Source organism: Gossypium raimondii, chromosome 12 (assembly GCF_025698545.1).
Source record: "Gossypium raimondii isolate GPD5lz chromosome 12, ASM2569854v1, whole genome shotgun sequence".
Taxonomy (NCBI): Eukaryota; Viridiplantae; Streptophyta; class Magnoliopsida; order Malvales; family Malvaceae; genus Gossypium; species Gossypium raimondii.
Window position 1 is genome coordinate 30,163,437 of NC_068576.1, and position 16,101 is coordinate 30,179,537.

The following is a 16,101-nucleotide window of genomic DNA, read 5'->3' on the forward strand; positions in this document are numbered from 1 at the left end:
GGAAGTGCTTTTGAAAAACAAATCGATAAGGCAACTAATTTTCCAAAATGACTTGACAAATGGTTTTTCCGCTGCATTATTTTAACTTTAAGTTTTTTTAAAGAAGAGCGATAAACAAATGGTTTTTCTAATACAACACTCTCAACAATAAAATGAATCCTAAGCATACATGACCTAATGAATGATTGCTTTTAAGCTAACTCAAACTACAACTCCGGTTTTCTCTAAAATAAGTTTATTTAAAGTCTTAAAAAGTAACGTAAGTTAGCTTAGCCATTTCGGTGGCTAATGTAGCATTCTCAATCTAGCCATAACGTCTAGGCCGAGTTTGGGAGGTTGCAACTTTTTATTGTATTTTCTAGCTTTTATTTCAATTTTTCCCTACCCTAGCTGTTCACCCTCTTCCTCTCCTCTTTTCTCTTCAATTTTCTTTATTTCTCCCATTGTTGTCGTTTCCCATTTTACCATCTCTTTCTTCTTCTTTTTGCATCAAGATTGTGCACCATCTCCTTTACTCTATTACTTCTATTTATCCTCATATAAATCAGCCCCAAATCTGGAATCTTGAATCCCAAGATCAATCTTGAACATTGCTAAGAAAGTACCATTGTTGTTTCTCTCAACTAGCTTGGGTAAGATCTCTTTTCTCTTCAATTTCTTGATTAATCTTATCAATTAAAAAACCAAATTTTCTAGATTTGGAAATTTTTGGGTTTAAATGATTTCAAAGGTATTTTTCCAGATTTTAATGATATCTCAAACCATTTTAAAATTCAATCCCAATTTTGACCACCATGGGTGGTAGTGCATGCGCCCATGTGCAAGAAAGGGGGTTGTTTGGTTTCTTGGGTCTTGCCCATATTTTTCCAGCATTAAATTGTGTTCTTTAACCCTACTAATCAGCCTTTAATCACATGTTAATTAGGGAGAGACGTTCTTGATCAATTAGCCAATCGGATCCCACAAATTGTAAAACGTAAGTGCATTTAAGGATAACTAGTTTGTTACTTTGACATAGTTGTTGGGTAAAGGTTATGAATTGATTAAATGAAGGAATTTAATCATTAATTATCTACTGATTTTTCAGTATATTATTGAATTAGATGCTGACTCAAATGCTCCAAATCATCCGTAAAGGCGAAGAACGATTGTATGTATGGTTCGCATCGATATAGTGTAAGGAGTCTAACTAGTTTGGATTCATAAAATAGTTATAACTTCAACAATTGGTTTAAACTCATAAGTGGGTGTTTGGGGGTTAGTTTAATGGTGAATTGATTGAATTTAAACTGAATTTTGGTTTAGGTTAGTTTAAGGAATTATTAAGGAAAATTGTAAGATTAGCTAGTGTGTTGCGAGGAAGTGAAAAATAAGGCGTGGGTCCTAAACTCATAAAATTGTTTGAAAATGTTAAATATCATGTTACATATGATAAATTAGATTGCTGATTGGATTGACTTAATAGCCAAATTATTGATTTTGTGAGTGGCCGAACCAAGTATGTTTTGAGCCTTAAAAGATTGACATGTTGGCAAAATTGCTAGTTCGATAGTATGAATGTTTGATTGACTTTATAATTGCATATTTGAGTTATGAGATATGAGAATGTTTGACTGAATGACATAATGTGTTGAGAAATTAAGCTTATGTATGATTTAAACGCATGAGATATTTGTTATATTGTGTACTGAAAAGAGTGTTATTTATGCACAATGAAAATCCGTAAAGTATGTGAAATTAAACGATATTGATTGATACCAACACAATGGTAATTTGAAAGATTGGAACACTATTTTCATTTACTGAAAGTATGTGATTATTGAGGACATGCTGAACATGTCAAATGAATGTGAAAAGTATTGAGATATGATTATGTACGAGATTATGTGACATATTGCATATGCATTAGGTTGGGATTTTGTGGATGACGGAGTAGTTCTGTGGGGTACCGACGACATATTAAGTCTGCATTATTCGTAGTGAGTGCACTGCACCTGGAGTACCGAGGGGAATGACAATTTATCGCATGTTTATTGGCAGAATTTTCTGCATATTGTTATCGGTGGTTTTAACCACAACAGGCTTAAGCCCATAATTTTTTAGAGTTCGGATGACGATTTCTGGGGAACTCGTGGTGTGTAGCGAATGGTATAGGTAAGAATCTTTTTGTATTGCATCATGCTCATGACATATTCGAACGTTATTGATTTATGATATGTGTTGTATTGAATGATATCCGAATTAATGATTAATACTCGAATGAATGATGTCCCATGCTCATACACCATTTGACATAATTTGATAATGACTATGTAATGCTATGAAATTCCAATAATGGTTCTGTGTTCTTCTGTTAAAGCTAATATGTTTCATTGCATTTGATATTTATATCTATTTAAAAAACTATTCGACTCACACTGAGCTTTCATGAGCTCACCCCCAATAGTGTTTAACTTTTCAAGTAAACCTCAAAACTAGGACCAAACCCACCACAATGAAAATCTCCTTGGAACTCAAATTATTTTTTTTATAAGTATGAATCAATCTCTATTGGTTTTGGTTTGTAATTTTTAATGACTTATTGTTTGTGGCTTGCTAACTTTTCTTCTGGGATTTTTGCATGCATGGATTACTCAAGCATAATAATCGGATAATGCATGATATCAGGCTTAAGTAAATTTGATATTGTTCCCTAGTTTCTACTGCATTGCAAAGGAACCTTTTTTGAAAAACAAATCGATAAAGCAACTAAGTTTCCAAAATGACTTGAAAAATGGTTTTCTAAAACCATAGAGGTTTAACATCGAGGTTTATTTAAAGAAGAGCGTCAAGCAAACGATTTTTCTAAAACAATACTATCAACAATAAAATGAATCCTAAGTATACACGGCCTAATGAATGAATGCTTTTAAGATAACTCAAAGTACAACTACAATTTTCTCTAAAATGAGTTTATTTAAGGTCTTCAAAAGTAATGTAAGTTAGCTTAGCCATTTCGGTGGCTCATGTAGTATTCTCAATCTAGTCATAATGTCTAGGTCGGGTTTGGGAGGTTACAGCTTAAATCAAAGTATACGAGTCACGCATACATAGTCCATCATTCACTCAGGATTAAGGTATGCCACACTATGAACGTCACAAGTGAATAAATCCATAAACGGGTTCAGGATCTATTCTACTTGGGTCCAGTCCGGTGTACTGTCAGTCCATTCAATCACATCTATGTCTCTATCTTCTGGGAGACATCCGTTCCGATGCCCAAGACAAGGCATCTCCCAATTGGACTTAATAGACGGTATATTAGTCTTTCAATAAGTTTGCTCATTTTTGGTTAGATTAAGGACATGTTTAGGTTTGTATACTAATATAAGCTGCCTTTTTGTATTATGATCCAACCATGTAATACCATTTAGTATTAGTTAAATATTAGACAACCAGTGAGCTAAGATTTGCTTTTATTTGGCTTTGCATACAAAAACTAAATGAGGACATTATACGAAGGATATTAATGTAATTCATGAATAATTTTATAAACCAATCTGTTCGAAAAAAATTATAAGTGTACAAATGAATACACTAAGGGCACCAAGTCCAATATAAGACTTTAGATGAATGAAGGAAACTTGGAATTTGACAGAGGCTAAAAACGCAAAAAGTTCAAGTTAGATCTAAGAATTAAAATGGCTAATTTGCCTTTTTATTTTAGTATAGGGATTGGAATGCAATCTAGCCCTAAGTACAGGGGTTTTCCTATTACTTTTACCAAAATAGCATAATATAAAATATTATAAACTTAAAAATAGGCTGGGCCAAGCTTAAGTCTTGAATGTTCACGTATCACGGAGCTAGAACTTTAGTCTATTAAACCATGCACCCTTAGGCGATTTCTTTACTTCAAATCCACCTAAGTTAGCCTAACTCTTAAAAAGTGAAAATTTATAAAGGAAATTCTCTAAGGCACTAGAATAAAACGAGAGCAAACTAAAAAAGACAAAGGAACTCAAATTGAATAGAAAAGCCACACACACAAAAAAAAAAAACTAAGCACGCCAAGTGTTTGAGTAAATGCTCTCAAATATATTCAATAACTTTGAATGAGATGTAATGAGATGATGAGGGGGAATGCCTCTATTTATAGTTAAGTTCCTCTAGATTCAACAGTATAGTTTAATTTACATCAATGGAAGAGATTAAAGTCTATCTACAAGATGAAAGTCCTGATGATTTAAACTCTGCACAATATTATCCCTTAAGATTACAAATATTAACTATAATAACTCTAGTTTTACTGGAGTATTCTATTGGGCCACCAATACTTCAAATAAATAGGTTTCTCCATGTATTCTATGAATCAGGCTAGTTTAAGTGGGTTAAATGAGCCTCAATTATTAACATCCATGAGACGTCTTATGTGCATTCGTCACGAATTTTGATCTACGACCCGTGACATGAGACTTGAACGTTCACACTCGAGCTTGATCCATATTTTAAATCGGCTTAATTTTTTTTTGCTTAAGCCAATTTTTCATATGAACATTTGGGCTTGAGTAGGTAGCTTAACCCATGTAGAAATCTAGTTTACATATATAATTAGAATATTTTGAAGGCTGAAATAAATTTAAAATTGGGTTATAGTTTGGATAAAAAATAACATAATAAAACAATTCCTAAAAATAAAACAAAAAACTGAAAAACCAGACGAGAATTTTCCTATCTCTTTCTCTTTGTATTGCAGTCTGCCAAACGGAACAATTTACCACTCTCCCAATAAGGTATCTTCTTTCCTTCTCTATGTCTCAATATGATATATTCTTCATAAACATAAGTTAAAAGTTTGAATTGAAGCAACCGTTTGCCTTTTTTCTCTCTCACTAGATTCTAGGGGTGAAATTATTTTCAGTGTTTGATTTTCTTTTTCTGCATTTTATGTTTTTAATCTTTCAGGAAATTCTTCTTCAGTCCAGTGATAGTATTATAGTGGAGAGTCGAAAAGTGTTTGGTTTGGTTATCTTAACATGGGTCCATTTACACTGGCTGTTGACACCAAGAGCTCTTCTCTAGTATCTTCTGGTAATTAACCCACTTTAATTATATTTATATAAGTTTTTGGCATACTTTGATTTATTTTATATTTAAATTTATGGGTTTAATTTTCTTTTCTTTCTTGTGGGTTTAACTGTTACAATCAGTTTTTCTTTAAGAATTTTGATTTCAGACATAGTTAGCCAGCATCCATGGATTAACTTTACTAGATATATGTATGTGTACGTGTACATTTGATCCCGGAGTTTAGCTTTGCTGGTTCATGGAGTTACCAGTGGCATAGAGTAGTCTCAGGATTTGAATCCAGAGCATGTATAACTCATTGCCCTATCCAGTGACCAAAGCATCCTTGTATAAAAAAAATAATTCTTTTTGGTTGCCTTTTATTGTTTGAACAGTTGGCATGTTTTGCAGATGTATCAAATAGGAAGATTAAAAACTTACAGCTGCAAACAAAGAAGTGCTTTGCATCAGTCAGCATGGAAGAGGAAAAGCCTTTTGATTTTCTTCGTATTTTATTTGGTATGTATAACAAATTGCTTGAGCTGCCATTTTGGAAAACAGACTATCATTGAAATTGGATAGATAATGTACTTGAAAAAAAAAAAAAAGAAGAAGAAAATCCTATTCGAACTACAGAATAAACTCAGCTATGAAAAGGTTTGTCGTATGAGCGTGAGTCTTTATGCCTTATGTGTATGTGGAGACACTTTTGCTTGCCTGTTCAAACATGAGAAAAAAGGATTCAGTGGTAATCTTTTTTTCTTTTAGCAAAACTGCCTTCACTGTTTATCAGTGTGGCTAGTTTGGTAATGTTTGCCAATATGTTAATGTATTACTTGTATGGAAAATTTTGCAGAGGGAATCATAGCCGGAGGTACAGCTGGTGTTGTGGTTGAAACTGCTTTATACCCAATTGATACAATAAAGACACGGCTGCAGGCAGGTGTTTCTTGAGTACTTGAAATAAATGCTATAATGGTGGTCATGGATTTTACTTCCACCTAATGTCTAGTCCAGCAGTCCAAGTCTTTACCTGGACTTTTACACATTAGGTTTTTTATGAGGGACATGGGGAAAGGAAAGGGGAAAGTAAAATGGAATGCTGAGGAAAAAAGAGAAAATCATCTTGTATATTTTAGTTGTTTGGTTGTACGCAATGAAGGAATAGGATTAGGGATGAAAATAACTCAATGTTGTGGGATGATTCTTTCTGCCATTTTCTTCCATTACTGAATGGATTTAATCTTGTGAGTGAAAAGATGTAAATCCATGTAATTTCCTTTGGACAAAAGATGAAATTGGATCTATCACTTTGAATTTTACTTCCAATTTTGTTCTTTCTACCAGAAGAAGTGTTAGGCTAATAGATCATCTTCTCTCTCTCTTTTTTTTTTGTTTTGCATTTTTACATTCCTGTTTATCACAGGTTTTTCTGCCTAATTTGCATGACTGGTGCTAGGTGGCCAACTGCTAATGATTTTTCCTTTTCCTGCAAAATGAACTACATTTTGTCCAAGTGGAAAATCTGTGTAAATCTCTTTGTAAATAAATTAACCTGTCATAGTTATGAGATTGTAATGCTTCTTATTGTGGATTCAATATGGACAAGGAACTCAAGAAGATTTCATTTAGTGCTTGTTTTGGTTTTATCTTTAGCTTTTTGATCAAAACCTTTTGAAGTTTACCTTCTTTCTTCTAGGCAGCTCGCGGTGGAGGTAAAATAGTTTTGAAGGGGCTTTATTCAGGATTAGCTGGTAATCTTGCTGGTGTCCTACCGTAAGTACCTTTGAATTGCAGAACTTTCTTATTTCACAAGCATATTAGTATTTGATAATTGTTTTGTGATTCAGTAGTCATATTTACTAAAGATGGTTCATTTTTATTAGAACATGTACAAATTGCTATTGAGATGTGAAAATCAGTTCACAGGGTGGTTGATTTGATTTCCCCTTTTTTGGCTTTATAATTAAGATGTAACTCTGTGATTTTTAATGCAAACACTGCAAGTAACTGAAAAGTAAAACAGCCCTAGCAGAAAGTTTTCGGGGGAACAAATGTCACCATGTCTTCTTTTGTGGAGATAATGATGATGACTAAAAGATCATTATTGGGCAGCAGTTACACAAGGATATCAGTGTCTTAGTTTGTCGTTGTGGCTACTATTAATCATAGACAGTGATACCTGCACAAAAAGACAGCGACCTGTTCGCTTATTAGAGCTGCCATCCATCAGACGATGAGTGCTTCTTGTTCTCGCCTCCCCCGTTTGGGCTCTCGCTCGAATCGGAACCTTTATGCGTTGGTAGGCTTTCGACTCAATCTAATAGCCTACCTGTTGGGCACCTATGGAACCATTTGGGCTCTCACTCAAATTGAAACATTTATGCATTCATAGACTTTCTAATAGCCTACCTATTGGGCACCAATTGGCAGTTGAAACTCTCAATTGCCATTTAGCTTTTGGCATTTGACCTACATAGGCTTTATCATGCCATGCTTTGAACTTCTGTAGAAGCAACTTCCTTCCGTATAAAGCCTTCCTTTGTGCCAACTTATATGCTATATGCGAACTTCAACGGAGACTGGTCTTAGGTTTTTTGTTCAAAATAAACTCAACATGTTGCTAAGGTTTAGCTTGACTCATATCTTTATGCTCATGCAAAAGAGTAGTACTAAGTTTGGTTGTTTGAAGTGTAATTTATATGCTCATTGCTGGTTGTTAATTGCCTTGAAATATTTGTTTATCATGAATATGTATTTCTTAACCGACCTCAAGCAACTTCTGTTTGTATGGTACTAAATTATTTAACTTCTTATTTGCCTTTATAAACCAAATTGAAGTTTCTTCAATTTGTTTAATCAAGGAGTTTATAGTTGAACTTTTAAGATGTTTCTTCTACTTCAATCGCTCTCCCCCTCTCTTTTTTACTATTCTAAGTAACTTTGCATGGCATTTGGAAGAAGAAAATATCTTACTAGTGGTCATTCATGTTTCCAGGAACATGTCTATAGGCTTGAAACATTTTTGGATAGTTGGCAAAATATTTTTAGGCAATAGACATCACTGCATGTAGTGATTATATACTGATATATGTTATTGTTGAGAAAGAGAAATTTTGGGAGAAAATGAGTTTGTTGAGAAAGGGAATTTTTAGAGAAAAATGACTCTTTTCTTTTCCATGATCTTTTTTAGTTACAATAGCCTTCATTTATTCTTGCTAAAATATTAAAAACAAAAGTCTAGTACAAAGCACGATATTAGGCCCTAATAATGATCATTATTAAGAAATGCAACAACAGCATAGGCCTTTTAATGATTTTATATATTTTTAATAATGTTTATTAACTATTAGACATATTATGGACAACAAGGGCTAGGATTATTGGTTATCTTTAAGGTTTAAATCTAAGGCTAGTATCATAAAATATATATGATTTAAATCCTGGGCTAGGATTAAAACATTATTTGTAATCCTAGTATAAATAAGCTGTAAATATTTTCAACCACAACATTCTTATTATTTTCTTTGAATTAATACATTAACTAGAGGTTTTCTTTAACCCAACTTTTTCTTAAGTTCAGTCTTTCCTACTCGAATGTTCAGTCTTAATTTTATTGACATTGTTGTTTCCCCTTAAACTACACCAATATTGGCATCAAACTAATATGTGCCTTGACGTAGGATCTAGTCACAAGTCTAGACGAGGAAGAATTCTTGCTCCGACCTATGGTTACTCAAAGAGGCAGATTTGTCCTTGACTAAACCCCCTCTGAAAATAACGTTCCTTTTTTGTAGAATAATTGCTCATCTCTTTATTTCATATTGGCAGCCTTTTATAGACTGTTAATAACAAAGGAAAGAGTCCTAATTGACATAAAATATAATTCCTAACTTAAAGTTTATGAAGGAAACAAAAACCTAATATAATAGAGAAAATAAGTAAAACTAAAACTCTTAATAAAACCTGATATAATAAATAAAACTAAAACTTTTATTGCAATAAAAGTGTCCATATCATTACTCCCCTTCTCGGAGTTGAGCTTGTCCTCAAGCTCAAATTTAGAATAAGCTTCAAAACTTATCCAAAATCATCTATCTCATCTTCATCTTACTTGCCTTCAACATCTGGTACTTCTATCCAAAATAACCTTTTACATTTGTGTCCCATAGAATAGGATTCATCACAATTATAACACAGCCCCTTAGCCCTTCTTTCCACCATTTCTGCTTATGTCAATCTCTTAATAAATGGTGTAGAAGAACCTATTTTGCCGTTGTTCCTTGGTTCCATTGTTTGTCCCCCTCCCTTTGCAATGCTCTTAGTTGATGGAATGATTGAATTGTTGCCAGTGTTCTGGGAAGTTGGCCAGTTCAGGATGGCTTGAGACGACAGTTTGGAAGAGACATTTTGTTTACGTTCCAATGTTCGAGCCATATTCATTGCAACTCCAATGTTTTCTGATTGTTGCGTCTCAATATCAATTCGAAGTTCCTCTACCAACCCAACAGTAAAGAAGTTTACTTGTTGTCGAGGTTTAAGATTAGCAGTCCTAGCCAGTAGTGATTGAAATTGGCGTTGATATTCCTTTACAGTCCCAGTGTGTCTCAAGTTGGCAAGTTCCCCCAAGGGGTTATTACTTAAAGCTGGCCCAAACCTTACATGACAACACTCTTTGAAGCGCCCCCAATCAAGATTTGCCTCATCTTCTTCCATTTGATCAAACCACAATTGTGCCTCTCCTAAGATATGGAATGAAGCTAAGCCTACTTTGTCTTCTTCGATAGTCCGTTGATTATCAAAAAATTTTCGCATCTTTTCAGCCACCTTAAAGGATCTCCAACACCGTCATAACTGGGAAATTCCATCTTAGAGTATCGTGGCACCATGCACCTACCTTGTTGCAAGTCTGAATTCCTTTTTCTGCCTTTGTTGCTGCCCTGTTCCTCACTATTTTTCTCTGAATACCCTTTCGTTGTCTTTTGGACCAAAAGAGATAACACCGCCATCTTCTCCTCTAATGCTTGTTGCCTTGTAGCCATTTGTGCCATGAAAGCCTCCAGTTTGGCTACCAAATTCTCTTCATCACCCGTGACAAAAGGCTCCGATACCAAGTTGATATGCGCCTTGGTGTAGGATCTAGTCACGGGTCTAGACGAGGAAGAATTCTTGCTTCGACCTATGGTTACTCAAAGAGGCAGATTCGTCATTGACTAAACCCCCTCCGAAAATAACGTTTCTCTTTTATAGAATAATTGCTTACCTCTTTATTTCATATTGGCAGCATTTTATAGATTGTTAATAACAAAAGAAAGAGTCCTAATTGACATAAAATAGAATTCTTAACTTAGAGTTTATGAATGAAATAAAAACCTAATATAATAGAGAAAAATAAGTAAAACTAAAACTCTTAATAAAACTTGATATAATAAATAAATAAAACTAAAACTCTTATTGTAATAAAAGCGTCCTTATCACAAACCTTAAGTAGAATCTAGAGTTTATATTAAGGTTTGCTTTTAAGTCATGGTTGGATGCGATAGAGGTTGAGAAAGAGGAAATCAAGTTTAGGAACCAGAATTGGTTGTGATGTAATATGCGATTGAAGAATTTTCACGTGCATTTTATGCTTGGTTGCAACAAGAAGTTTGAACCTAGTTTCTTTGTTGAAGTGTTGATCAATCTCAATGTGTTTGGTTTAATCATGTTGCACTAGTTTTGGGCTATATTGATGGTAGCCTTATTGTCACAGTATAAGGGTAATCCTTCTTCTTCTAACAAATTTAGTTCTTCGAATATTTTTTGCAACCACAATAGCTCATAGACACCCTGAGCCATAGCCCTATACTCTGCTTCCGCACTTGATCAAGCAATTACAGTTTGCTTTTTGCTTCTTGCTTCTTGCTTTTGCAAGTGATTCGGCTTCCTCCCACAAATGTGTGATATCCAGAGGTAGACCTACTATCATCTGGAGTACCAGCACAATCTGCATTTGTAAAGGCCTCAATCGGGAGGTGACCATGCTTGGAGAAAAGGAGATCCTTTCCTAGAGCTGATTTTAGATAGTGTAGAATGTGAAAAATTGTCTGCATGTGAGATTTTTGAGAATCAGGCATGAATTGACTTACCAAACTAACTGCATATACTATATCTGGTTTAGTGTGAAATAGATAAATAATTTATCCAACCAGTCTCTAATATCTTTCCTTATTCACAGACTCTGCCATCCCTGCTTGCAGCTTATGATTGCTCCCAAGAGGCAATTTTGCTAGTTTGTAACCTATCATACTTGTTTCCGTCAAGAGCTGCAAAATGTATTTTCTCTGGGAGATAAAGATTCCTCGATCTGGCAACTTCAATTCCTAGGAAATATTGCAATTTTCCCAGTCATTGATTTCAACTTTCCGAGCCAATCGCTTCTTGAGATGAGCCATCTCTTCTTTGTCATGTCTTGTTATAACTATGTCATCAACATATACTATAAGGAGGGTGATCTTATCCTTTGTCAACATATAACTATGTTGTAACACCATGGCTTTGTTAACTTTGTCAAACCATGCTCTTGGAGACTATTTCAACCCATACAAGGCTTTCTTTACTTCTCAATTTCTTCATTGTTGACCATCTGAATAATCTGCAGATCTTCAATTTTATGGGCAGAATTGTTCTATTTGATTTGGTACCAGAGGTTGACAAGGTAAAGGAATGAAATACGTAGCAAAGAAAAAGAAAAGGAAAATACATGGCAATGGTAGTGATGATGGTTGAAACAAGTTTAGAAGAAGAAGGAAAAAAAATTATGCGGTAGTGACAGTGATGAAGGTCGAAATAGTAGGAGAAACCAGAAAGAGAATGCAGCAATAAAGGTTGCTCAAGAGTAATAAATCCCAGATAAAAATCCCTAATGCTTTGATACAATGTTAGGGAATATAAGGTGAAAATAATTTTAAAATTCTTATTCATCTACCTTCAGAATACACTGTTTTTTGGATGATTACAAAGGGAAAAAAAGAAAATTAAATCGTAATAAAATAGAATATCCTAATGAATCCTCTCAATTTAAGGGATTTCAAGCTAATCTTCCTAAGCTATTTACAGCTCATCTAGACAACATCGCCTTTCATATGGTTAAATGCCCCTCAATCCACAATCCGAATGCCGGTTTTCTCTTGTCTAACAATTAGAGTACTCATATAATTACCTTTTTGAGTTATCTAATTTCCCAGGTAAGATTATACCTCTAAAATGAGTTTTCTCTGCTGCTTGCCATGGCTGATTTGGGAGGTTTTGTTTCCCCTTCTTTTTTAGGAATCTTTTAGAACCTACTCTGATACAATGTTGAGAAAGAGAAATTTTGGAAGAAAAAGAGTTTGTTGAGAAAGATAAGAAAAAAGGAAATTTTTAGAGAAAAAGAAACTTTTTGCTTGTTACAATATCCTCTATTTATACTTGCTAAAATCTTATAAACATGAAACTATCACAAAGCATGATATTAAGCCCTAATAATGGGCATTATTACAAAATGCAATTATTACTCATAGATTTTCTCTACCAAACCTCAATCAATATGACTATTTCTAAAATCCTTTTACCAAATGCTAGTTAACATCCTTGATTTCCGCAGTTATTATTTCTTACTTGTGGGTTCCAACTTGGTAATAACTTTTCTATGCACAGGGCTTCTGCTTTGTTTGTAGGTGTGTATGAACCTACTAAGCAGAAACTATTGAAGCTCTTCCCAGAAAATCTTAGTGCCGTTGCTCACTTGGTGAGGGATTCCTCTATTTCTTCTTGATATGGATATATTTCATTCATGATAAACTAACTACGAGCTAATATATCCTTATAATGATCTACATCTACTATAGAGGATAAACCTTTTCCGTGACTTGAAACATCCAGCTTAACCTAAATTTGGTTGAATAACCTCCTTGATTTCTCATCCCAATCATTAAAAGTTTAGTTAGACTTTGACTGATGGTTTGGCTGTACGATCTTATTAACATGATTGAATCCTGTGCAGACTGCAGGAGCCATAGGAGGAATTGCCGCTTCACTTATTCGTGTTCCAACTGAGGTAGATATGTTTGATTATGCATATTCTTTTATTGAAAATTGAGTTACTAGTCCTTTTCTCATTGTGTTTTGTTTTTGCTAACAACTCAGGTTGTAAAGCAAAGGATGCAGACTGGGCAGTTTACTTCTGCATCTAATGCTGTTCATGTTATTGCATCAAAGGAGGGATTTAAGGGCCTCTATGCGGTATGAGATGCCCTCCTTTTTCCCTCTCTCCTACCATGATGAATCCTCAAACATCTGTTTGTTTTTAATAATATTCTGGACCAGTCAAATTTAGGCATCTAATCTTATTTCTGTCCCATATGGAGGTTGAGGGTGTTTTTTTTTTGAGAGAGAATCAGTCTGTTGCTTTTTTCATGAATGAAAATCCTTAAGCTATTGCGAGTTGTGAATTATTTTGTACATCACCTAACCCTTGTTTATAAGTTGTAGGGTTATGGATCTTTTTTATTACGAGATTTGCCATTTGATGCCATTCAATTCTGCATCTACGAGCAAATTAGAATTGGTTACAAGGCAGCGGTAAGCTCTCATCTATATGATCTTTTCCAATGCCATTGCTGGTAGTATGGCACATTAAACTGATGGATTCACTCGTTTTTCTAATTACTTGATTGTTATTGCCCTCTCTTCTCCCCATCTTGCAATCTATGGCATTCAAAAGCTACTTTATATGATATATTTTATTTTTTAATGCATTCTACGTCTATGGTGTATGAGTTCCTTCTTTGTGCATTAAAGAATTAGTGGCAGCAAAGAAAACTCCCAAGACATTAAGAAAGGCATGCTGATCTTGCAATTTTGCTGAAAGCTTGAGGAATAAATCTAAAGCCTCCGCATATGTTTTTGTGTTTTAAGTTGGTCCACATCTATGGTAAATTATATAATTGAAGCTTAAGGGCATTGGTCCAATAAGCTATAAACTGCAAGTTTTAATATATGGCATGTTGGATACTTAAACACAACTTGTCCATAAAATTTTAAGCAAAAGAGAATATCAGGAGGAACATAGTACATAAATTAAAATTTTCATTACAAGGTATTTGATAATACTACAAGTGAAGCCCGGGGGAGGTTGTTTAAGTTTATTTGGCTGCATAAATTTGCTCATCTATTGATTTATCATCAAGACATCAGAGAGGGCAGGATTGTTGTTGATGTAAAAATGTTTTCTGCATATGCGATGAGATAAACGTACTTATAATTGCATTCTTTATAACTTTATGGGTTTTCTTTTTTATTTTGCAGGCTCGAAGAGATTTAAATGATCCTGAGAATGCTATTATTGGTGCTTTTGCTGGTATCATGAGATTCTTGTAACGTATCCAATCCCATAATCTATGTTACCCGGACTCTTCTTCTTTTTTTTTTTTTCCTAATGCACCCGTGTCCCACCTATGTCCAATACATATTTGGACAAACTTTAAAAAGAATTTAGCATAACCGTCTTTAACACACAACCTTATCTGATACTCATGTTCGAGTCCGAGTAATATAGACTGATGCTTGAATCAAATGCCATACTTGCATAATATGACCTTATCACAGGTGCGTTGACTGGAGCAATAACAACTCCCCTGGATGTTATTAAAACGAGGTTAATGGTTCAGGTATAGTATTATCTTGAAGATATTTATATACCCTTATGGTTGTATAATAGGGCATAATAAGATGAGAGTTGATTATCTGTGGGTTTCCATAGGGATCAGCAAACCAGTACAAGGGAATCTTTGATTGTGTTCAAACTATTCTTAGGGAGGAAGGCCCCTCTGCTCTTCTTAAGGTAGGAGTCTCCTCCTGAAGAATTTACTACCTCACATCTTCAGGATAAGTTTATACATACATACATACATACATACATACATACATACATACATGAATAATTATATATTTCAACTGCAGGGCATTCAGCCAAGAGTGTTGTGGATCGGTATTGGCGGTTCAATCTTTTTTGGCGTCCTCGAAAGCACGAAACGACTACTTGCAGAGAGGCGTTCCAAACCCACTCAGCAATCAAAGCATGATTAACTCCTTTTACCGATCTCAGATGTTTCTGAGTTTTAAGTTGTTTTCTGTTTTAACTTCTTTAAAAGTTCCTTCAGAAGGGGGAAAATGTTAATGGAGAAGAAAGCATTTTGTAAGGATCGATTTTCGTTTAACAAGAAAAATGATTTTTTTTTATTACCTAATTTTTACTCTTCTATTTCTCTTGTTTTTACTCTATTATTTTAATCCATAAAACGTTATCAGATGCTCTTATCAAAATTCTTTATCTGAAAACCCGTACAAAGAATTTCTGAATTTGTCAGAAACTTTATAAAACCGCTCAACAAGTCAAAGACAATTGACAATTTTCGTCAAAAACTTTATAAAACAAATTCTCACCAATGAAAAGAAGAAGGTTAAAATTACCAAAAACAAGAATCAAACATATACCCCCTAAAAACCAACATTGCATTTAAACCACTCATCTATTTCAACGTTTAGGCTATATATGTGCCACAAAATTTATAAAAACATTTTATTCGTATCTAATCAAATTTATTTAATTGAGAATTGAAGATCAAATTTATTCTTGAAATCATAGATAACAAGATGTAAACTTTTTCAAGAAGTTTTTAGTTAATGCTTTATATTTTATTAATTTTTAGTTAATTCATGATTATTTATCATTTATTTTATTAACTTATTTTATTTTTATATTTTCAAAATTTAAATAGGTACGAGGCTTCAACCATTTATTCACATCAATTTTTATATATACTTTTACATTGTATGAGTAATATATTAATTTGATTCATACCAAGTATATTTTTAATTTTATTAAAATTATTGTTAAAAAATAGAACGTCGGTAATGACAATATATTGTAAAGAAAAGAGAGAAAAATAAAGAACACACATATTTTTACGTGAAAACCCTTTCGGGGAAAAAATCACGGGCAGAGGAGAAGAAAATTCACTATGTCGAATTCGA

At 33.8% G+C, this 16,101-nt stretch overlaps 1 protein-coding gene across 1 annotated transcript; it reads left to right on the forward strand.

Moving 5' to 3' along the window:
* Positions 1-4,634: 4,634 nt before the first annotated feature.
* Positions 4,635-15,314, forward strand: LOC105763655 (S-adenosylmethionine carrier 1, chloroplastic/mitochondrial). The gene is made up of 13 exons (XM_012581945.2): positions 4,635-4,772; positions 4,945-5,070; positions 5,458-5,565; positions 5,903-5,989; positions 6,750-6,822; positions 12,724-12,814; positions 13,070-13,123; positions 13,213-13,308; positions 13,558-13,647; positions 14,374-14,425; positions 14,674-14,735; positions 14,828-14,908; positions 15,028-15,314. Exons 2-13 carry the CDS (start codon positions 5,016-5,018, stop codon positions 15,151-15,153), a joined length of 975 nt encoding a protein of 324 aa, XP_012437399.1. The 5' UTR covers positions 4,635-4,772; positions 4,945-5,015; the 3' UTR covers positions 15,154-15,314.
* The last annotated feature ends 787 nt before the right edge of the window (positions 15,315-16,101 follow it).